Source organism: Amyelois transitella, chromosome 5 (genome assembly GCF_032362555.1).
Source record: "Amyelois transitella isolate CPQ chromosome 5, ilAmyTran1.1, whole genome shotgun sequence".
NCBI lineage: Eukaryota > Metazoa > Arthropoda > Insecta > Lepidoptera > Pyralidae > Amyelois > Amyelois transitella.
In genome coordinates, this window is record NC_083508.1 from 11,704,698 (window position 1) to 11,728,930 (window position 24,233).

The 24,233-nt window shown below is 37.6% G+C and overlaps 3 protein-coding genes across 6 annotated transcripts; 1 reads left to right on the forward strand and 2 right to left on the reverse strand.

Annotated features, from left to right (window-relative positions):
* Positions 1-291: 291 nt before the first annotated feature.
* LOC106140575 (ARF GTPase-activating protein Git) lies at positions 292-12,432 on the reverse strand. 2 transcript variants are annotated; one of them, XM_013342186.2, is made up of 12 exons: positions 12,258-12,432; positions 12,044-12,177; positions 11,860-11,972; positions 11,460-11,640; positions 10,602-10,732; positions 9,954-10,143; positions 9,388-9,460; positions 8,658-8,852; positions 7,426-7,559; positions 5,967-6,476; positions 5,341-5,583; positions 292-5,085 (listed from the first exon to the last, which is right to left on the reverse strand). In XM_013342186.2, exons 1-12 carry the CDS (start codon positions 12,319-12,321, stop codon positions 4,909-4,911), a joined length of 2,145 nt encoding a protein of 714 aa, XP_013197640.1. In that variant the 5' UTR covers positions 12,322-12,432; the 3' UTR covers positions 292-4,908. The 2 variants fall into 2 exon arrangements, 1 of the variants encoding a protein (XP_013197640.1); XR_009657590.1 differs by lacking the exons at positions 292-5,085; positions 5,341-5,583 and having other exon boundaries at positions 6,464-6,476; positions 7,804-8,852.
* Positions 12,433-12,605: 173 nt separating this feature from the next.
* Positions 12,606-16,416, forward strand: LOC106140560 (dolichyl-diphosphooligosaccharide--protein glycosyltransferase 48 kDa subunit). Its single transcript, XM_013342164.2, has 7 exons — positions 12,606-12,809; positions 12,897-13,135; positions 13,547-13,789; positions 14,253-14,402; positions 14,801-14,962; positions 15,401-15,631; positions 16,165-16,416. The coding sequence occupies exons 1-7, from the start codon at positions 12,680-12,682 to the stop codon at positions 16,321-16,323; spliced, it is 1,314 nt and encodes a 437-aa protein (XP_013197618.1). The 5' UTR covers positions 12,606-12,679; the 3' UTR covers positions 16,324-16,416.
* Positions 16,417-19,360: 2,944 nt separating this feature from the next.
* LOC106136082 (uncharacterized) lies at positions 19,361-23,473 on the reverse strand. 3 transcript variants are annotated; one of them, XM_013336525.2, is made up of 3 exons: positions 22,683-23,473; positions 22,493-22,549; positions 19,361-21,626 (listed from the first exon to the last, which is right to left on the reverse strand). In XM_013336525.2, the coding sequence occupies exons 2-3, from the start codon at positions 22,537-22,539 to the stop codon at positions 19,580-19,582; spliced, it is 2,094 nt and encodes a 697-aa protein (XP_013191979.1). In that variant the 5' UTR covers positions 22,540-22,549; positions 22,683-23,473; the 3' UTR covers positions 19,361-19,579. The 3 variants fall into 3 exon arrangements, with proteins under 3 accessions (XP_013191979.1, XP_060800310.1, XP_060800309.1); XM_060944327.1 differs by lacking the exon at positions 22,493-22,549; XM_060944326.1 differs by having other exon boundaries at positions 22,493-23,473.
* Between the last annotated feature and the right edge of the window lie 760 nt (positions 23,474-24,233).

The window sequence follows — 24,233 nt, forward strand, 5'->3', positions numbered from 1 at the left end:
TCTTATCAAGACTGTTGGCTCTGTCTACCCCGCAAGGGATATAGACGTGACCATATGTATTAATGTAAGTATGTACGATACAAAAAACTTGATTAAATAAAAATCATTGATTAAAATATAAAAAAAAAATTGTGGCGGACCAGGTAGTATGGTTGGTACGTAGACATTACTCGGAATCTAGATGCTTGGAGAGAACAGCGGAGAACGAGGCCTATACATACCTACTACAAAAAAAGAATAAAACAATATTTTTACTATTGTGTGAAAATAGAAATAAAAAAAATATTGATCTCCAAATTAATAAATTTTAATAAAGGTTATTACACATTTCAATAAATTCAAATAAAAATACGTACACCTGTTTCCAATAGAATTTGAATATAGTTTTAGTGTGTTCTTGTGATGTATTACCTACTTTTTAACCCAGAGACAGCTTCCGCTTCCCAACTTCTTGCTACCTACATATATTCAGCCTGCATTTTCGACTAATTTATATTTCGAAACAAAATCGTTGTCTCATTGTCAGTCTACCAAGCCCCCATGGCAGGTCACGCGCGACGCCATTTTTATCGCGCGAAATCCTATCGCTGTTTTTAATTATGACGTGAAAAGGGACAGCGAGCTACTAAGACGGCGTCGCGCGTGTCATGTTACGGGGGAAGGTATATGAGTTGACACATTATGAGACTAACGTAGTCCACAATAGACATAACTATAAACATCTAATAAAGATATTTTTAAAGTCCTACCGGAAGCATAGCCCTGGGCAGTGGGTTATTAATTTACCTAGTATTCGGAAATACCATGTAAATACAACATATGTTAAAAAAAATCTTGGAAACAGGTATACAATACAAAAGTGCTTCACCGATTGACTAACCTACGTCTTTTACATAACCATTGGCACATATAGTGATCACATAATGTATATAAATACTAAATACATTCCGTACGAAAGCTAATACATTTGTTTTTAATAACTACAATATTAAAATTCACATCGTATCAACTATTACGTGATCAACACATAATTAAATATGGAACGCTCATATAAAAATCTACACAACTGATCAGTTAAACATGTTAAAATTATCTAGTTCTATCTAACAAATGTATGAATATAATTTTAACATTTTAGGCACGATTTTTATCAAATTATTTTTACTGGGTACTATTAAGGAGGGTTACAGCGACTGGGAGCGCAAATAACTAGGACTTGAACCGTTAAATAGACTTAATTTAATACGTACATAAATAATCACTTCTTTATCCTTTACGGGGTAAACAGAGCCAACATTGTGGAAAGCAATGTATAACTGTATGTTTCAATATCTAATGTCTTTTTTTTATTGTATGAACTAACTTTTTGTTTTATTGACCCACTGGTATTATGGTAGATACTAGGTAATTTCAGTCCCAGTCGCTGCAAACCTTCTATTTGAGCACTGGGCAGTATGGAGCTTACCTATCTTGAAACAAGCACCTCTATTTATGGAATAAGTCTGACCGCACACTGATGTTTAGAGTTATATGACTTTAGTGCAAAAATATTTACTTGGTAAAGATGTAAGCGCCTGTTGTGAATTATTTGTATGAAAATTATAGTTGTAGAATTCGATACGAGTAATCCACTACAGTCAACAGCACTGGTTGGAACAATAAGAAAGGAGAAGTTTATTCAATTAATATTGCAACCAATGGCAAGCATTTATTCAAGTCTTATTAAACGATTGACGGTTAATCCTAGTGATTTAAATTTTGCCGTTGTCTATACTAATATTATAAAGCTGAAGAGCTGAAGAGTTTGTTTGTTTGTTTGTTTGAACGCGCTAATCTCAGGAACTACTGGTTCGAATTGAAAAATTGTTTTTGCGTTGAATAGACCATTTGTCGAGGAAGGCTTTAGGCTATATAACATCACGCTGCAACTATAAGGAGCGAAGAAATAATGGAAAATGTGAAAAAAAAGACGGGGAAAATTATTGACCATTGAGGGCTTCAATGATGTCCGAAATGACTATTCCACGCGAACGAAGTCGCGGGCACAGCTAGTTATTAAATAATTATTAAGAGGCATACTATATGGGTACAGTGTGCGGCAATTATATATAAAATATATAAATATTACAAGAGAGTAAATATGGATATTAGCATCTACAGTATAAGAAAATGCGTTGTTTTCATTCGCAGGGACATGAACTGAAAGACTTAAAATCTCACAATCGAGACGCTCCCCTTTGTTGTTTTAGTATTGTTTATTAATGAGTAAATCAGTCGTAAGAATTGATGTGTTTCTCGGATTGTGACATTGTTTCTCGCTCCGTTTCTCAGCTTCAAATTGATACGAAAATCAAAACTTATACACATTTATAAATGTTGTAAACAGTTCAAGTCCCCGCAATGTAAACTAATTATTTTAAAAGCAGATTACAGAATTTATCATTTAAAATTATTATCATTACAGAACAGAACACATAATATGGAATGACGTAGAAGATGAGAAGTGATAAAATGCAGTTTTGTGACATTCTGATTAAAAATGTTAAGACTAAACTAGGTTAATAAGCTTTGGTTACACCAATTTGAACAAATTTCCTTTGCTCAGTCGAGCGGGCATGGCACTTGTGTGCGATACAAATAGGTACCGCCTAAAGGTTGGCTCAAACTAACGCGAATCATGACACAAAAACGAGAGCCCACGTCTTCATGGCCAACTAAAACGTCACATAATGTTTCTTTATTTATGGTATTAAATTACCAATGCTAGTTACAGAAATGACTTCATAAGTATAAGTCATAGAAATTATCATTTTCTTACAGACTCCAAAAGAGAAGGAGGTTTACAATTCGACAGTAATTTTTTTTGTATCTCTAATGTAACGTAATCCCTATCATCGCGTTGGTTTTTTTGAACCGTAACATATGTATACTCTATGAAATCACTAATAACTTAAGTATACATTTGTAATTAATATTGAAAATGCCTATCCACGTGTGAGAAATGACAGGTACGTGGTACAGAAGATACCTGGGTCTCCTCCCATACAGCAATTAATCCGTAGTGGAACAGCTATCTTCTGAGCTCGCCGTACTAGGATTTTCCGATTCTATATAAAGAAAAAGACTGTCGACATCTCTCAACGCATAGGCATACAATTTAGAGAGTGCCATAAGTGAGAAACCGCATATAGCGAAGTCTGTGTGTAAAATCTTTTGCAAGAGCCTGGCACGTTAGCTCACCGCAGTCCACGTTCACAAATAACAATGTAGGTGACGTATAGCTTCAGCATTTCTTTTTTCAATTTACCCGCCTAGCCTAGTAAACTAGTACTTGATCTTCAGAAAAGATGAGTAGGTACGCATGTTTTACTACAATCATTCTTAATATCATTAAGCCTCATTTACACATACAATAATTTGTCACTAATTATTAATCTCACCAACCATTTGGTGTTAATACTTTGTCTATAAATTGTATTAATCAGAAGAATACTGTTTATCCGTCATTTAATATAGCCGTCAAAAGTGCGTTGGCAAATTGTTTCTGATCAAAACGCAAACAGGTTTGGAAGAAAATATTAGACTACATCATTTTCACATCAAAACATTGAACACAACAAATCACAAATATAAAATACACCTTAAACATAATTGCACTTGAGAGCAAAAACAATGCAACGAAATGCAAACACAATCGAATTTATTCATATTAATAATCACTGTCATTGGTATTGTTAATATAACATTTGTTTAACACGCGAGATATTGCTCACAAGTGTATTTGCCGAAAGATATTATCATACATTATCATACTATAAAAAGTAAACTTATAAAAAAATATTAAACGCTAAATAAAATTCATAGTATCATGTACAGTTGAGCACACAGAAAAGTGTCCATATTATATATGATAATCAATACTATTAAGTGCTGAACGTCGTTAATTTCTCCGTCGACTAATAGGTATTCTATGTACATTTCAATTAATATAATTTTTTTTTCACATATATAAGTAATAAACTTTTCACTGTGACCAACTGTAGCATAATATTAAACTTACATTTAATGAACTGAAACAATTAGGAAGAACGGATTAATTTACAGAATTTTATGTTTTTTGTGATATTTCCTTCACTAACAAGATATACCTATCAGTTTAATCTCAACATACTTAGTTAAATAATATACGGGGCAGCGACATGACAGAATACGAGCCAATGATAATATTTAACACATAATCTAAAGGAGAATATAGTGTGCATAAGTCATAAGTTTGAGTTCCAATTTTTATACGCCTACCCTCAATTGAACCCCGACTCCCGCTTTCATTTCCTACGTTTTTATATAAAACAATAATCTTTTTTGTATTGCACATTTATCTGAATGTCATGTCCTATTCTCTGTTGAAAGATATCAATAACTAAAAATCTTAGAAAATGCTTTATTAGACATGCCTCTTATTGGATATTGAGAAATGTAAATTGGCACGTTGATATTTATACACCGTCTTATAAACATCTTAATATTAACACGAAAGTGAGTCGCTAATAGTTTAGTTGTCGTACGCGGCCGCTCTGACGTCATCGGCACTAAGGGGGGAGGGGGCAAAACAAAACGAGAAACGAGGGTAGATTGGCACCATTTTGTCATTACACCGTCTTATAAACATATTAGAATTAACACTTTATTCTTACCATGCTAGGATGGTGGCTAGAACTGAGTCACTATTAGCGCGGTCGTACGCGGCCTCTCTGACGTCATCGAGACCTTCGGGGGGAGGGGTGAATCAAAACGAGAAACGAGGGTAGATTGGCACCATTTTGTCTTTACACTGTCTTATAAACATCATAGAATGAACACTTTATACTTACACTTATACTACACCGTAGTGTAGTAGTAAGGTGTTCGCTAGGATGATGGTTGAAAGTGGGTCACTAGTAGTTTAGTTGCCTTGGCGAGGTCGTACGCGGCCGCTCTCACGTCGTCGAGCGCGGCGGGCGGGGCAGAGGAACACGACGAGCACAGTTCCGCACAAGCGGAGCGGAGGGACGATAGCACTGCTTGTAGATCGCGATCGGGGCATGTCTGTTGAGAAAAAGCACAATAAAGTTTTCTAAAATATTTCATCTTAGTGTTTAAGTTTATAATTTTTTGTACGAAGAAGGGTTCTTTCGTTTATTTCTGATTGAAGTATAAATACAACCTCCGACTCAACATCGTCGGTCGCGCGGTTCCCCAGGCATCACACCAGCCTAGCGGAAGATCTTCCCTTTGTGGCGGTCGCGTCTAAACTATCGCTCCAGCTACATGCTTATCAGTGTCTTCATTTACAGTACATACCTGTGGAAAGAGCAACAGTAGTTCTCTCACAGCTTTCCGTATACACTCAGCGTGGTCCCTCAACCTCGGCTGCCTGTCCCGGGCCGCTGCCCACAGATCCTGTATAGCTCTCGTCACAGTCTCAGCCCTCCGTTGGACTGAAAGAGGCTCAGGCATCTCCGTTGCTTGCAACGGATCAGAGTCCGAACAGCCTTCTAGAGCACTCGCTGTGAGGGAACGATCGAGTCCGGATAATGTTGTGAGCTGAAATTTATTTTGATAAGTTAAAACTAGATACAAATCTACATCAGAACCTTGGTTTGCTTAAGACCCAAAATAATATAGTTTAAAATTAATTAAAGCCTTTTCCTCTTAGATACTGGACTTAGGTTAGTTTTTAAATCTAGGGGCCTTGTTCCATGTTATGCTAAAACATTAAGATGTCTACTGTATTAGTCGACACACCGATTGTGGCAATTTTTACTGCCGAGAGAGGTTATGTTCTTTACGCTAAAAACCGTTAAATATCTACATAATCGAGTTGTTTTAGCTATACTTATATTCTTTTTTATTAAATTTGTTAAACAAAATACTCTAAAACTACAAATTAGCACTACGGTAAAATTAGTGAAATTAATGATTAGTACCTGGTGTTTAGTAACTTGCCAATTACTCTTTGGTCCCTCCCTAGTCTCAAACATACTGACCGGCCGTTGCACGCTTTTCAACGGTTGCCTCATATCGAGTTCATCCGCACCGGTTAGTTCCTCCGTTTCTAAACTGCGCCCCCTCTCGGGAACTTTCGAAACTACTTCCATATTGCTACTCATGCTTTCGTTGACGGAAGTCTGCGACGTCGTACTATGATCATCGTCTATGCTATTGGTCTTCAAAACGCTATTTTCTTTAGTCAACTGTTCAACTATGGATTGTAGGTTTTTCAGCTGAGTTTTCAGCTCGGTTATAGTGGAATCTCTGCTGTCTAATTCTTTTTTTAGGTTTAAAAGTTCACTCTTCTGTGCTATGGGAACATGTTGGGGCAAGTTGTTGGGTAATTGCGTTCTTTGTAATTCTATATTGGGGGGATGATCGATGATAAGTGACGGGCTGTAAGTGGATGTGAGTGGTTCTCCGATCCGTGAGGGGATGATAGACATCTGCGGACAAAAATATGCAAATTTATTTATTAAGATCACAATTTATAGAGGATAATTTCTCAATGTAGATTAGGCACAGATATAGCTATGATGCGAGGTATTCAGAACAGAAATATTATCTGAAATTCGGGTGCGAATAACTATCGACCTTCTGTGCATATGAATAAACATCAAGATCAGGCAACATTCTCTGTCCCCTGGAGTGTCGTTTTAGTAAAACGTCGCAGATAAGAGATGAGAGATAATTTAAAAATTTATAGATTAAGACAATCTTTATTTGGAGCGTGTGGTGCCCGGCACCAATATAAAAAAAGAATAGGACCACTTCATTTCTTTCCAACGGATGTCGTAAAAAGCGACTAAGAGATGGGCTTGTAAACTTGGAATTCTTCATTTAGGCGATGAGCTAGCAACCTGTCACTATTTGAATCACAATTATATCATGAAGCCTATCAGCTGAATGCGGCGTATCAGTCTTTCAAGGCTGCTGGCTCTGTCTACCCCGTAAGGGGTATAGCCGTTATCATATGGATATGTAATTATTTGGACTAGTTTTAAAAGTTAAAAGCGGACGTGGGTTTATCTATAGACACGAGATCTAACAAGTAGCCGTCAGAGAATACCGAGCGGCAAACTTGCTGTATAGTATTGCTACTATTTTACATTCAGCAAGTCGTCGTGACAGAATTGGCGGGTTCAATCCCGACAGACCTACATTAGTTGTTATACATACATCAAAATCAAGTCGTCGTGACAGAAGTGGCGGGTTCAATCCCGACAGACCTACATTAGTTGTTATACATACATCAAAATCAAGTCGTCGTGACAGAAGTGGCGGGTTCAATCCCGACAGACCTACATTAGTTGTTATACATACATCAAAATCAAGTCGTCGTGACAGAAGTGGCGGGTTCAATCCCGACAGACCTACATTAGTTACTATACATACATCAAAATCGGTCGGCGCTAAAGCCGCGTAGTCCTCGTCGGAGGCCACGGAGTCGTAGAGCGGCTCATCGTCGGAGATCTGAGAGAAGTGGCGCAGGTGGCTCGCTGACAACATCGGGTTCAATCCTGATATACCTGCAATGATATATGATAGGTTCAGCTGTTTGGCTTAATATTAGAATTGAGATTTAAATAGTGACAGGTTGCTAGCCCATCGTCTAAAAGAAGAACACCTAGTTTATAAGCCTATCCTTTAATCTTCTTTTACGACATCCATGGGTGGCGGTTGGAGTGGTCCTATTCTTTTCTAGAGGTACCGAGCGCCGCCAGCTCGGCGCCCGACAGCCGCGCCAGCTTCTGTATGTATGTATGTACTGACCCCTGGGCTGCAAGGTGGCGATGTGCTGCCGCCGGGTGCCGTCCAGCAGCACGTCCCGCAGCAGCGCCGCCAGCTCGGCGCCCGACAGCCGCGCCAGCTTCTGTATGTATGTATGTACTGACCCCTGGGCTGCAAGGTGGCGATGTGCTGCCGCCGGGTGCCGTCCAGCAGCACGTCCCGCAGCAGCGCCGCCAGCTCGGCGCCCGACAGCCGCGCCAGCTTCTGTATGTATGTATGTACTGACCCCTGGGCTGCAAGGTGGCGATGTGCTGCCGCCGGGTGCCGTCCAGCAGCACGTCCCGCAGCAGCGCCGCCAGCTCGGCGCCCGACAGCCGCGCCAGCTTCTGTATGTATGTATGTACTGACCCCTGGGCTGCAAGGTGGCGATGTGCTGCCGCCGGGTGCCGTCCAGCAGCACGTCCCGCAGCAGCGCCGCCAGCTCGGCGCCCGACAGCCGCGCCAGCTTCTGTATGTATGTATGTACTGACCCCTGGGCTGCAAGGTGGCGATGTGCTGCCGCCGGGTGCCGTCCAGCAGCACGTCCCGCAGCAGCGCCGCCAGCTCGGCGCCCGACAGCCGCGCCAGCTTCTGTATGTATGTATGTACTGACCCCTGGGCTGCAAGGTGGCGATGTGCTGCCGCCGGGTGCCGTCCAGCAGCACGTCCCGCAGCAGCGCCGCCAGCTCGGCGCCCGACAGCCGCGCCAGCTTCTGTATGTATGTATGTACTGACCCCTGGGCTGCAAGGTGGCGATGTGCTGCCGCCGGGTGCCGTCCAGCAGCACGTCCCGCAGCAGCGCCGCCAGCTCGGCGCCCGACAGCCGCGCCAGCTTCTGTATGTATGTATGTACTGACCCCTGGGCTGCAAGGTGGCGATGTGCTGCCGCCGGGTGCCGTCCAGCAGCACGTCCCGCAGCAGCGCCGCCAGCTCGGCGCCCGACAGCCGCGCCAGCTTCTGGCGGCCCTGGTTGCGCGGCGCCGACAGCGCGGGGTTCACCGGCAGGAACACCACGCCGCTGCGCTCCAGGCCCAGAGCGCTGGTCTGCCAGACTGGAGGGGTTACACTTTTATCAACATATCATTATTAAGAAATAAATAAACAAATATTGTAGAGAAAGAATTATTGAAAGGGCGTTGTGACCAAGTTATTGATAAATGCTGGACTGTACTTTGACCGCAAAAATTTTAATGGCGATTCAAAGTGGCAATGCGGCTAACATTTTGGGCACGCTATTAGAGGTTGAAGATCGTTTGACCTTGAATTCATTGACATTTAATGTTTACGAACATGTCAAACAATCTATAATATGGTTTTAAATAGTCATATTTATTTTAATTCTTATTATTGTCAATATCTTGTTAGAAATGTGATTAGAAAGCATCACTTCAATTTTAATATTTATATATATTAATATTTTATTAAGAAAGAACAAAGGATCTGTAAATCTTGTACAAAAAGTGATCTTAACAAAATCTATAATATTTTTTTTATGATTTAAAAAAAAATATTTGAAATCATTACAAAAATTTCTTAATTTAATATTTACTCTCTTAATATTTGCATAAAATACAACTGGCAACTCACTTGCTTCTGTTTCTCGTCGATCGATTTCGTCGTAAATATCCATGACCAATTCTTCAAAAAGTTGATTAGGTAGCTGTAAAAAAAAATATTTTTTTTTAAAGTCACAAAGAATAAATAATTAAGTGATTACTTAATGTGTAATGCAATCCTCAGTGATGCACAACAAGAACACAAAGAAGAGCACGACAACTACTCTCACGAAAAGAAGCCCCGCTGGTAACATTTCGGATAAATCTGCCCGCTGCTAAACTTCTTAGGCAATTTATAAACTTGCGGTTCTTGTTATTTTCCGAGGATATATCTTATATATAAAATTCTCGTGTCACAATTTTCGTTCCCGTACTCCTCCGAAACGGTTTGACCGATTCTCATGAAATTTTGTGACCATATTGAGTAGGACTGAGAATCGGCCGACATCTTTTTTTCATACCCCTTAGTGTCCACCCTTAAATTTTTTTTAACTAGAAATTACTTAAAAATATTTATATGGCAAAACAACGTTAACCGGGATAGCTAGTATTTATTTATATTCCTTATAATGAACCTCATTACACATTGTAACATACCAGCTGCAGCTTCCCGCGGGCCGCCTTAGCGACGTCCGTCATCTCGTGCGTGTCGTGCGCGCGCGGCGCCATGTAGTGCCGCCCCGACGAGTGGTCCGGCTTCTCTCCAGTCAGGAAGTAGATCATCCGGTCCGTCGCCTCGTATACGAGTTCGGTCACACGGTCGGCGAGCTCTGAATGACCGCCTTGTCTATTGAGGAGGAGAGTATTATAAAAATTTACAGCTGATTTTAAACTTATACTACGCGTTGGTTTATACTATTTACAAATACTACAGGTATTAAACGCGCGCGTAATGTACCTTTATTTTATCTCGAATTATTGTAACATGATTCAAAACGATTACAATATGTCGCGTAAGGTAATGATTGCAAATGATATTCGATTTTTAATTATACAGTTTAAGGATTATAAACTTACAGGATTGTTACTTAGATTTAGTGCCATATAGAAAAAAATCTGACTGTATTGACTATTTATTTTGTATGACTTTCCATTTATTTATCTCATAAAATTAACAGTGATACACTACAACTTTATGGTAAGTAATCCCATAATGCAACATGTAAAATTAACTTCTTTACAACCAAAACAATGTAAGTTGTCTGACACCGTTGTAACCTTTCAACTAGAAAAAATAAATTGTACCTTGCACAATCCGAAGGTGTGTTCCCGGCGTGGTCCCTGGCGGTGGGGTCAGCGCCCCACGACACCAGCAGCTCCGTCTGCGCCGGCTGCCCCGCGCGACACGCCACGTGCAGACACGTTGTGCCTTTCTCCTGAAGATTTTATAAAAAAATATATACATATAATACACTGCTGAACCAATACCCACATATTACAGCTTTATGCAGTAGACAAAATCATCTTTACTAAACCTTGTAGGTCATATTTTAAATGGAAATGAAAAGGCAGATGACATATTCAGTGATAATGACAAGTTGCTAGTCCATCATAAAAAAAAGAATCCCTAACCTGGTGTGTGATTGACATTTGGAGGAAGAAGCCTTTGCCGCCATATTATAATTATGTACACAAGCCAATGCCTCTTTACATTGTCTTGTTGTGAGCCTACTGAAAGAATTTCTCTACAAATAAGTAGTGCCCTTGTACTAAATTTCTCTTTAATATATCTTCTAGTTACTTCTCTTTAAGTTCTATTCATATTTTTTCCTGGATGTACAAAAATAAATAAAATAATAACTAAAAATTAAATAGGTACATCCATGAAACATTTCATATTTCACAGATATATCTACCTATTTAATTTGAAAATGATCAAATAAATGCTAGCAAAGGAAAGTATTTATATGCCTTCACCAGGCTTACATCTATTACTGCTTAAGCTCTCACTCACCTCAGAAATACGATAATAATATAAAAAAATATATTGGCATAAAGCCATTTTGGCAAAACATTGTGACGTCTTTTCTTTTTAGTGGTACTAGTCTATCCCTACACAAGATGTTTAAATAAATGCAAACATAGGAGTTTACATTTATATACCTGGTTGTAATAGTTAGGATCTGCTCCTTGTGCCAGCAGTCTCATAGCAGTATCCAGTGAAGAGCTCCTCACTGCACTGTGGAGTTGTCTTCCAAGCTCACTCGGAGGCTCATCCCGCCTTGCACGCAATACATACGCCAACCTCAAGTGTTTGGCAAGGATGAATTCTGACTTAATAGGGCTAAAAAAGGTTAAAAAGTTTTTTATAAGTTTTATTAGAACAATTTTTTTTACTGTTTGGTCTGAAATTTAACAGGCTTATATGCTTATTAAAACCTGGTTGCAAAATACAAAATTACAAACCATTCTAGATATTCAGGTAATTCTCTTAATATTCCACATTGAGTAAATCTGTGTCAACAAAATAAAAAGAAAAGTGTGTGTTGAAATTTTTACTCACTGTAGTGGATCTTTAGGCTGTGGTTTCTTCCTTAAATGTTTAGGTGCTGTTGTGTCTAATAAAGAGTGTTCCCAAATGCTATTCACATTCTGTGCTGTCAGTGCCTGCACCATCTGAAGGTTTTAAATTATGTTAAATTAGGAACATTGAAAAACAACATAATCAATATTGTAGACAGGCTTACTGCAAGTAAAGAAGGTGGCCATGACCCTTGGCGCAAGGATTTCACGTGGGATATGTGTCGCCCCATACTCCGGTGTATACTGCAGCATTCGGCACAAAGCAAGAGCCCACGGTTGATAGACGCCCATGATGGATCTGTGTCAATGAACAATTGCATGAAACCTTCGGCAAACCAATTAACTTCGCCAATAAACTAGAACACCGCCCCAACAGACCTGATGCTCCACAATCAGCGCATACTTCCGCTGATGAACGGTGCTTAGACCGTGATATCATCATTTTCTACTTTTATGGAAGACAGGAGTAGAGAAACAAGAAAAATCCTACGTTCTTAATTAATTTACAAGCTCATTTGATACAAAAATAAACCATCACGGATAATATGAAATGTCAAACTTGACAATTGTTGACAATTGACATTGGACGCACTGGTTATCGCAGAAAACGTAAACTTATTACAACTAATTCTTTGTGTTGGCTACACTAATGTTTTATGAACTCGATATCGATAACTGAATAGTAATCGTATATAAATATCTGAGTCAAACACTAGAAGCGACACGTCACTGGTTAATTCTGTTTGACAGCTCGCACATATTTATAGCTTTCGTGAGAAGGTTATTTCTTTGAAACTAAAATGAAGAAATTTATTATTCTTAGTTTATTATCATGTCTTTCGTTTATTTCCGCTGTTCAAGAAACTTTGGTTTTAGTAGATAATCTTAATATAAGAGAAACACACTCTTTGTTTTTCAAATCTTTACATGGTAAGTGAATGTGTCGGCTATCAGCCGGTAGCAATTCCTTTTGTTTTTCGAAGGAATCAATTAAAACCATAACCTATGTTTTTACAGACCGTGGATATGCTCTAACATTCAAATTAGCCGATGACTCCAGTATAGTCTTGTCTAAATATGGCGAATACTTGTATAAGAATCTGATCATCTTTTCGCCGTCAGTCGTTGAGTTCGGCGGTCAGTTAGATACAGAAGCGATCACCAAGTTTATAGACGATGGAGGTAACCTACTTATCGCTGGAAATGCCGCTGCTGGGGATATATACAGGGAGATTGCTTCAGAATGTGGCTTTGAGGTACCTACTTAAGTTTAATCAATACTACTCCACTACTTCTATATACCAACTCTTTCCCAGACGTATATGCAAGAACTATATTTTTCCTCATGACATGCTTTTTAATTACACTTTTTTTTTAAATTATTTATGAATCTAAATTTAATAAGTTAATAAGTCTAGTTTGTTGTTTGTGTCAGACAAAATTGCTCTCATAACTCTCATCTCTCAGCTCTCATTTGGAACATCTGCAGATTATTTATGACTAAAAAAGAACATACATAAAGGTATCATGCCACAATGTCTGCATACTTTTTCTATAACCAGTTGAAAAACCTACTGAAGAAACATTAATTAATTCAATAAGTTTGACAAGCTTTCATAAATTTTAATTAATTTTAACACGACTGCAATATATCCTATTTATCTCAGATGGACGAAGAGTCTGCAGCTGTAATAGACCACTTTAACTATGACGCATCAGACGATGGTGAGCACACCAGGATCATCGCCAACCCCGCCAACCTGATCAATGCTCCCACCATAGTGGGGACTTCCAACACCCGCCCTCTGCTGTTTGAAGGCACTGGTCTCATTGTGGACAAGGACAACAGCTTGGTGTTGCCCATCTTGACCGCAGACAGCACAGCATACAGCTACAATCCTAAGAGTCAGGTAAGTAAGAAACCTAGAAGAGGCATTATCTGAGTTTCCATGCACCACAGCATCACATCCTTAGCACCTTATGATCAACACCAACTAATATAAATGCAAAACTAAGTTTGTTCCCTCTTCATACATTATCCACTGAACTAATCTACTTGAAATTTTGCATATATATAATAAGAAATCTGGACATAGAATAATTTCATACATGTAAAACCATAGTTTCCATGGCATTTGCGAAAATCCTGTATTCTTTTGCATGTAGTAAGCTAAATTCACATGGGCGAAGTTAATAACAGAATAACAGTTTCTAGTCCATCACATATAAGAAGAATCTCAAGTTTATTAGCCTTTCCCTTAGTCGCCTTTCACAACATCCATGGGAAGGAAATGAAGTGGTCCTTTTTCAAAATGCAGGGAAGTGTAACTTAACCCTCAATCTACATTACACTTGACATTTCAATGCAAACAGGTAAAAGAGTACCCCCACGCCGTCGGGCGCAAGACTGTCCTGATAGCGGCCCTGCAAGCCAGGAACAACGCTCGCATTGTGTTCAGCGGCTCACTGTTCTTCTTCTCGGATGAGGCTTTCACTGCTACCGTCAACAGGGTTCATGTTAAGGTGGGTTGTAAATATTATTGCTGTATTACAAATTTTTTTATGAATAAAAATAAGATTTGATAAAACATAGTAGACTTAATCTTTTGGAAAACATGCAATGGTAGTTGTATGGTTAAGTTTAGTGGACACCAGATTTCAACAGCTGAAAATATATTCGGATATCGCTTTTTCGCTTTTATTTTGATGGGAAATGGATCAATGGTAGTATCAAGTGATAAAAACAGCTTCGCCTATGCCATGGTATAGGGCCAGGGACTTATTCTAATGCTTGCATTATGATATCAAGCATATGAAATATAGAAACTGACCAGTTATTTGAGCCACAAAAAGTTCCTCATTTTTCTCTCCACTTTCTCCAATCTATGATAAATACTGATTAATTGATAAAATAATTCCAGGGTGACCAAGCGAAGGCCGAGCCGGCTGGTAACAAGGCGTTGGCTCAGCACCTCAGCGCGTGGGTGTTCGGCGAGCGCGGCCGCCTGCGCGTGCGCAACGTGCAGCACATGCGACAGGACGACCAGAAGACATCAAACACTTACACCATTACCGACACTGTCGTGAGTGCCTCTTTTCATTTGTGGTCAGAATGTTCCAACACTATGAAATATATATATACATATATAATATATATATATATATATATATAATCACGCCTATGTCCCTTGTGGGGTAGACAGAGCCAACAGTTCTGAGCGGACTGATAGGCTATGAAAAATTTTGATCAAATTTTGAGGTCGTTAAGCGCATATTCTTCTTGACTTATTTGAGACTTTCTAAATAATTCAGTTAGTAAATAAGACAAGAGAATATGCAAATAAAAATAATTTTGTGATCCCATGTGTATAGAACGCCTTTTTGAGTTACTTTATGTCATGTGCACCATTTCAATGGAGCCTCTCCTTATTTACACTTAAGAAGGCATATAACGAAAACAAAGGCATAAAAATTCCTAGAAGATTAAAATGAAAATCTATGCCACGTTTTATATTTTTCAGGTATATAGAATTGAAATTGACGAGCTGCAACATGGTCAATGGAAGCCATTCGAGGCCACAGATGTCCAGTTGGAGTTTGTTCGCATAGATCCATTTGTTCGTATCACCCTCAAGCCGAAACCCAATGGAGTGTACGAAGCAGTATTTAAAGTGCCCGATGTGTGGGGAGTGTACCAGTTTAAAGTGGACTATGACAGAATTGGATATACAAGGCTTTATCATTCTACACAGGTATGGGTTTAAATGACTGCATTAAAAAAAATAATGTGATGTTTTTAGAGTACCATAAGCCAATGCCATGGACAAGAAAATCTAAATGAATCAATTATTTTTTAAATAGCTTTTGCAATATACAAAAGCAAACAAAATGCCAACAAGCAGGAATAAAGATTTAAGAACCTGCCTCTTCAGAAGAGATTTAAGCTAATTTTCAGTTTTACCTTTTATCCATTCCATTCCCTAGTGTGGTTCCTGACACATACAACACATTTTACATGGGATGTCGTAAATAATATAGCACTCACCTGTGCCAGAACCATGTACAAATAGCCCTATTAACAGTCAAAGAGGTCTGGCAGGAGTCTTCAAATTTTTACATTGTAACATACTATGGAAGTGGACCTTACTTACTTATGTCTTACCCACTCCTGGATCATTTGAGGAGGCAACCGGAAACAGGATTTTGGGGAAAAGAATGGCAAAATTTTTATTAAAATATTATTTTTTCAATGTTTAAATAGTTTTAAATTCTTTCTCGTTTTCAGGTGTCCGTGCGTCCGTTGCAGCACACCCAGTATGAACGCTTCATCCCCAGTGCTTACCCGTACTACGTGAGCGCTTTCTCCATGATGATAGGCGTATTCCTCTTCTCCTTCGTGTTCTTGTATTACAAGGAGGACACTCCCAAGTCTAAGAGCGATTAAATTATTATATTTATACATTGTCACTAAGTTTCACAAAGTGTGAGTGCATGTAAGATTGTAGTGATTGTTTGATAATAAATATGTCGAAAATAATTGTTTTTTTTGTTTGTCTAACTCATAATAAGAAGAAAAACCTTTCTGCGGGGCAAATAGCACGGTACGCGTGATGCCGTTTAACGCGCGAAAAACTATCGCAGTCCCGTTTCACGTCATATAAAAGCGAAACAGCGATAGGCGTTCATGCTACGGGGGCTGGAGAGTAATGTAAAAACTAGTCGCTTCATTGGCAAGGTTGTGTAATTTAAATGTTTTGTCTAGCTAGAAACGATTGTACTTGAAAGATCTGAACGCATCCATATTGGCATTTTCGATCTGACGTATTGTTAGGTCATTTGTTGAACGCAACGGTTTTATATGGCAATGCCATGCATGTCATAGTTGGCTTTTGTACAATTTAATTTTGGTAAATATAAAAAAATATACTCATTTTCCGTCACAAAACACAATAATATTCATTAAAAAATAGTTTAGTGTCATATTAAATGTTCATAATCGGTTTAAGTAAATAAATGACAAATATTCAATGTGATTCGTGTAGGCAGTGAATTGGTGTCCCAATAAATCATCTAACACGTTAATTCTTAAAATTTTGTTAGCGCTTTTGTGTTGAATTAAATAGTGTTTAGTAGTATATTGTGGATAAGTTAATCGGCATACAATTTGTTGTGGAGTCTATGGCAGTGATGTGTTTACATCTGTAGCAGGCCTAGTGAGTATGATGTCATTTAGTACTGCCCATAAAAAAGTGTGTTGGCTTTCTGCCCATCCTTTTACCCAGTTGTGAATTGAATACAGTTTCGCGAAAAGATCCACGCGGATTAAGCGCAATGACCCTATAGGTTATATCTGTCAATCCAGGTCAGTGTGATGACTTTGCCCTAAAGTGTCCCAGTGTGAACTGTCAACAAGACCATAGTTGGGTTTTGTTTATAAAAGTCTCTATTTCAAAAATATTACACACTTAACACAGTGAGTAATGAGTAATACAATGTTTTAATTACTTAAGTTGTACTGAAATTGTATAATTATAACATTTATGAAATAAGTAGTATCAAAAGTAGGTACAGCAAAAATTTTAATTGTTTTTGTCACTGTTAAGACATACCTTAATAATCTTTAAAAAGTTGGTGTATTAAGTCTCGCTGGTAAGCAATAACCCTTTGGGTTGTAAAGATAATGATAGGGTGCACTAATGTCTTGTCACATTAATACAGTACAGTCCTAGGATAATTAACTCAAGGCTGCATACCAAGTGACCTTCTTAGCATTTTAATTGTTTGTGGACTTGCTACTATTGTTCCCTGCCTCTTTCATTACCTTCATTGCGAGGAAATTACTATAATGCATCTTTGCATCTTGTAATGAACCTTCTGAGATAAGTGTATCCATGTTATTATAATTGAAACATTGAGATAAGAGCATTAATCAATTTTCAATTAGAAATCAGTAATTAAATATTCTGTTAGCACATCACAAAGTTTATAATCTGTTTATGAAATGTTTATGCAACAGAATTATTTCCTACCATTTATACTTCCATAAGAGTAGTTTTATAAACAGAAAATTTATTCATATAATTATACAAGTTAATATATTTCTCATTGAAATAGTGGCAGGTTGCTAGCCCATCACCAAAAGAAATATCCCAAGCTTTTAAGCTTGTCCCTTAGTCACCTTTTACGACATCCATATATACATACATACATACATATGGTCACGTCTATATCCCTTGCGAGGTAGACAGAGCCAACAGTCTTAAAAAGACTGAATGGCCACGTGCAGCTATTTGGCTTAATGATATAATTGAGATTCAAATAGTGACAGGTTGCTAGCCCATCGCCTAAAAAAGAATCCAAAGTTTGTAAGCCTATCCCTTAGTCGCCTTTTACGACATCCATGGGAAAGAGATGGAGTGGTCCTATTCTTTTTTGTATTGGTGCCGAGAACCACATTATATATAAAAATAATATAAGATAATATTGTAATTTTAATCAATTTGAATGCAATAATTAATCAATTAATAATTATTATTGTTAGATTTTTTAAGTTTAATTATTAAATTAATAATAATATCACAATGGTTCAAAAATTAACCTGAATAAAACTTAAAAAAAATTATTTGCAGGTTATACTACAATTGAAGGAAGATGGATCCGTCGCGGCGGCAACGCACACAGACCAAGGCCACTGCGGAGGAGCAGGCTCTAGACCAGATAGCCAAAGAGGTAAGCTTTTTATTCTATAGTTCCTGTGTGAAATATGTAACATACATCTTACCTCAAAGACGATACTTTTAAAATTTTATATTCACACCATACCTTTAAATGTAAAAACTGATATTATGCTGCTATGTTGAAAGAAGACAGGGCAACCTTTAAACATTGTCTCTGCAACGCAGCTACAATCATGCAAAATAATTTATTTATTTATATAAACTTCATTGCACAAAATACAAATGTATAGCACTTTTTTCTAGAAGCATTATCTACCAGTCAACCATTGGGTCTGACAGAGATTATGAATATTTTAGATTTATTGAAAATATATTGAATTTTAAGAAACAGTGTGATAGGGGAATGTTGTGATGTGAAAGCATATAAAGTAACAGGAGTAGAAAAGAGTATGTTAAGCAATGGTCATGTGGAGAGTGTGGATGAAAAGGTCGGATTGGGAAGGCCTAGATAAACATACCTTGATCAAAATAAGGACATCCTGACAAAAGATCAGGTTAAGAGTAACCAAAACTGCATAAATTGCATGAAGTGAGTTAAGAATGTGAATGAAGCGGAAGAAGTATGCAGAAATCGTGGCAAGTGGAAAGATGTAGTGTCTTACCTTCGCTTACCCCTCCAGGAAAACGGCGTGATTTTATGTATGATTTTATAAGTAGTGGAAAATATGTGAAACAAAATGACTGATGACTTAAAATTATTTTTCTGATAATTTTTCATGTTTTCAAAACGATTTGACCTAGGGCTTGAATATCGGATCATTTTTCAATTCCGGAATTGAGTTCTGATATTAAGCAATCCAGTTCCGGAATTCCGGAATTCCGGAATTTGAAGCTTCCTTCTAAAATGGCATACAACTATATTATAATGAAACTAAGGGCTATTGTTATAAGTAGAAATAAAAAACCATTAAAAGAGCTATTTACTTTAATAAAATTACTAATTAAATAAAAATTACCCACAGCTCAGATAGACTTCTGTTGGTAATGAAATTTTAAAAAAGTTAGTGCATCTAAACTGTTGTCTTTCAACGAACTTCTCACACGGCTACAAACGTTTGAAACTGCTGAAAACGCGCGTTCAGCCTCCACACTGGTAGGTGGAATTGTTTTTAAATATTCGAAACATTTAGTCAGATATTGACCTCTTCCGCCGCCGTTTTCAAATACCGCCATTTCAACTCTTAGCAAACTTTCCAGATCAATATTTGTTGTTTTCTTTTTACTTTTCATAGTAACTCTTCGTCTCTGAATAGTTTCTTGTAATTTTTGTTTCATACTCATTCCTTGTGCTTCTTCATTCACGTTTTCTTCAGCAGACTTCTCACAGTTTTCTTCTTCCGGGCTTAGTGAATCGTCCAACCTTTTAATTATTTTCACAATTTCTTCTAACATTTCGTTGCTTGTCGGTTTAGAAAATGTCTCACGGTCAAAGTTGTCTTCGTGATAATCTTCTGAATCGTAAAGATACACCAAAACAGATGCTATAGGGAGACGTCTTTCCTTAATGCGGTTCCTAAGGCTTTGTGCCAGATTTTTGCTAATGTTACCGTTTTGGTTACTATCTAAAGACTTTAACATGAATTTAAGAGCTGTATCGGCCGTCATCAAATCAGCGTCTCTCTGACAAAGCGACTCTACAGTTATCTTAACGACATGAAGACTTTCGTGTAAAGCTTTAAGTACTGCTACTGCTTCTTCATTGACAGGCACTACTATGTCTAAGTCTAGAAATCCTTTGGTGATAGCAGACCTGAGCTTTAAAAACCTTTCAATCATATCGCTTAAACTTGACCATCTAGTTTTACAATCAAGAATGAGGTTCAGTTCTTTTCCATATTCTGCTACTACGTATTTTTGTATGGCTTCATTTTTTAAGCTTGATTTTCGTACTGACCTGACCAGCTTTCTAATCTTTTCAATAACATTTTCAAAGTTTAATTGTCTTTTTTCCATTTCTTGCTGTACAGAGGCCCCTTCAATCTCAAAACCTCCAATTTCTTCGTCATCTTCATCGTCATTATCTTCTAATATCTGATCTTCATTTTCTACATATTCAGAAGCAGATATATCAACAATATCAGTTATATCCATGGCCACAAAATCCTCCTGTCTCGTTTCAGTATCACCTCTTTCATTATATTCACTGTTTTCTTTTTTATATAAGACATCAATCACTCCTAACTGTAAGCCATGAGCCAGACAAATTTGATGGTAGCCCTTGTAATATCGCCCCATTTTAACCATAACTGCAGCCCCATCAGATGTTAAGCAAACAACGTCTTTGTCCAAATCAACAGCAAATTCTTTAAGATGTTGTTTCAAGTAATGGTATGCTGTTATTGCAGGCATACTGCCTACAATTCTCACAAGGCCGAGATTTTTGAAGTTATCCTTAAATTTATCGGAGTGTAAATTAACATTCATGTAACGTCTATTGCGGATTGATGTATACTCATCAAGCGATACAGAATATCGTCTTGTTTTATCTTGTGAAATTTGCTGTCGGAGTTGTTTTTTTAAGAATTTGTGCTGATTAAGTACAATGTCTCTTATAGCGCTACCAGACGCCGGCAAATTATATCCACATTTGTGGAAAAGATCTCGAAGGTCTTCAGATGTGCAAAATTTACTGAAAGGAATGCCATCAAGAGCGGCCATCCTTGACACTTTTACAGCCAGCTCTAGAGATGTGTCAAAAAAGGCAGTGATCATTTTAAGCTTTTTTGCTGCTCTGGGCATGCTGTTGCTGGTGCTAGGAGTAACGGAAGTACTACATTGAGTTTCTGATTGAGACAGCAAAAGGTTTTTTTTCTCTTTCAGATCAATAGCGTGGGTAGATTTCAAATGTACATGCAAACCTGTTGTCGCACCACCGTGGCATTTTAAAATTTTAAAGCATAATTTGCATTTACCGGATTGCCCATCTTCCGCCCTAAGAAAATGGTTCCAAACTGATGTGTCCGCTTTCCTTTTATTAAATTCCAAATATTGTGCGGGTTTTGATAGTGACCTGAAAGTAAATAAATTTCTGACTAATACATACTTATAAGATTTCGTATCGATAGAGAAAGAAAAGCTTTGTTATAAACAAATTGTGCCATTCTTTACATATCATGCGACTATATTCTGTAAAATTATACGCCGATTTAGAATATTAGTAGTATAAAAACCACCCTATTCGAATTCTCAAATGAAAACTCAATGGCGACTAAATAATATAACTTATGCCCGCTCTACGCGTTCGTCCGGCATCGCCATGAATCGATATACATTGCCTACTTTGTATGTAGTAAAAACACGGCTCATTTTAAAACGTAAGTAATGTAAGTACGTTAATTCGGCAAAAAGTTCGCCGAATGTGTTGAACGCGGATTAGGTCTACGTGCCGCGCGAGCGACTGAACAGCAGCGCGCGTGGCTCGAGGTACCTACGGCTCGGTTGCTTAGCAACGCTGTCATGTTCGCGCGTGCTGCGAAGGCGGCATGCCTAGCAACACGATAATATTTAGGTGCGGGTGCGGGCGTACGTTATATACGTGCAATACAATAATCAAACTGAGATCTATTAATGACCAGAAAATAAACCTGATAATTGTGTTATTTTTTGCATGACTATTCTGATATACGTTTCAAAACCCAATTTTTTTTGTTATTTAGTAGTAATTCGCAACAAACTAAGCAATGGCCAATGGCCATACATTGAGTAGTACGGAATAGCAAGTTTCAAAAGTTGCAAACAAATAATGCCCGTTTCCGTCACATTCACATTTCACCAATAAGCATATAAATAAAACATTTTACATTGCATGCGCAAGCAAAATCAAGCAAAAACCCTGGATGCTATAAACACCACCAGTAACCACACACGTAGACTTACGGTTTCTTAGTCACTTCTTTTCTTACGACTTTGTTTTTGCCAAACATTAGGTTGTCTCTGCGTCCCGTATATATATTACATACATACGAAGTGAACCGTTGTCGACCAATGAAATAAAATCAATATTTTACTTAAAAGTGAACAAGTATTGAATGTAGTTAATTCTGTAAAATAAGAACTTGAAACTTACATTTTAAATGTATTTATTACACGTTCGATCGTTCTCGTTCGCGTGTGATTCTTGTAACGATCCGTATTCAAATGGCGGCGATGCGGGCGGATCGGCCAAACCGAAGCGACAGTTGATCGGCCGGCGCCGGACGTGCCGCGCTACGCGGACGTGCCGCGACTCAAGCTGCGTTTTTATTTTATTTTTTTTCAATATCGAAATACCGGTTTTGCTCATCCAATTCCGGTATTTACAAACGATACTGAAATATGTCGGAATTCCGGAATTTTGTTAAAACCGGAATTCCGGAGCTCAAGCCCTAATTTGACCTCAAAGTGGCTGTTCTATTCTATTAAGATTTGACCTCAAAATATTTAGATATTGTTTCTGCAGTGGTACCCAAGTCTAGTCAATTTAATGACTGATGTAACATAATACTATGCATAACCTAATTTAATACCTACCTACATAATCTACAAATGAAGCCTATTAATTTTACCTCCAGCAATTAGTCACTCTGTTTGGTTAGGTCATAATCAAGTGGGTTTAATTAGTGCACATTGAGGTAAACACACATATTAAATTGTATTATTTTTATTAAGTTTTATACCAGCAACATTCATGATTCAAATCAAAAGTTTTAATTATGTAAATTAATTTTTACATACTTATTTTGGTTAAGTAATTTAAATTAAATATTAATGTCAACATGAATGAAACTCACATAATTTCATTTACTTTCTTGGCAGCATTTACTTTGCTCACTTAAACTTTTAATGATTTATACGGCGAAATTGTGCATTGATGTCACCAATCACTTTATCTTCTGATAAGATTCTAAAGTGAAAATGCATGATAACTTTTTTATCATTTTATATTAGTTCCTTTTTTACAATAAAAAAATATTATTGTACATTCTATTAACATACATACATTTAGTCAAGTCTATATCCTTGACGGGGTAGACAGAGCCAAAAGTCTTGAAAAGCTTAATGATGGAATTGAGATTAAAATTAAAAAAGATTGATATTGCCCATCGCCTGCAAGATTAGAACTTTAATATCCAAAGTTTGAAGGGGTCCTTTGATCAAGTTTTTACCCTGATACAATATTTTTGGATATGTATATCTCTAATTTAGGAGTTTTTAACTACCTAACATTTTAGTACGGGTCTTAGTCACATTGTTTTGATTGGTCACTCTTCATGACTCATGACTTGCTTAGCTTCGATAACCTTCCAAAAGGGACCGGGTAAATCGGTCTTCCTTAATCGTTACTCACCTCAAAAGTAGCGGTTTTAGCGGTTACTGGCGCCTAAATACGCGCGCACGCACCTTTTAAAACAAAATAAGTTAAGCTTGTAATAAATAAGTAATGTCTTTCACCGATATTCCAGTGTTACATTAATACACTTATATCACATCTTTACAGGGTAGATAGAGTCTCAATTCCACAATAGCTTAAGTTTTCTAACAAATTCTGAATACCTACTCATTATTTACCAAAACTTTTTTAAACCGCGCAATTTGCAGTTTTTGTGTATGCTTTGATTTGAAAGCCTCGATTATTTTT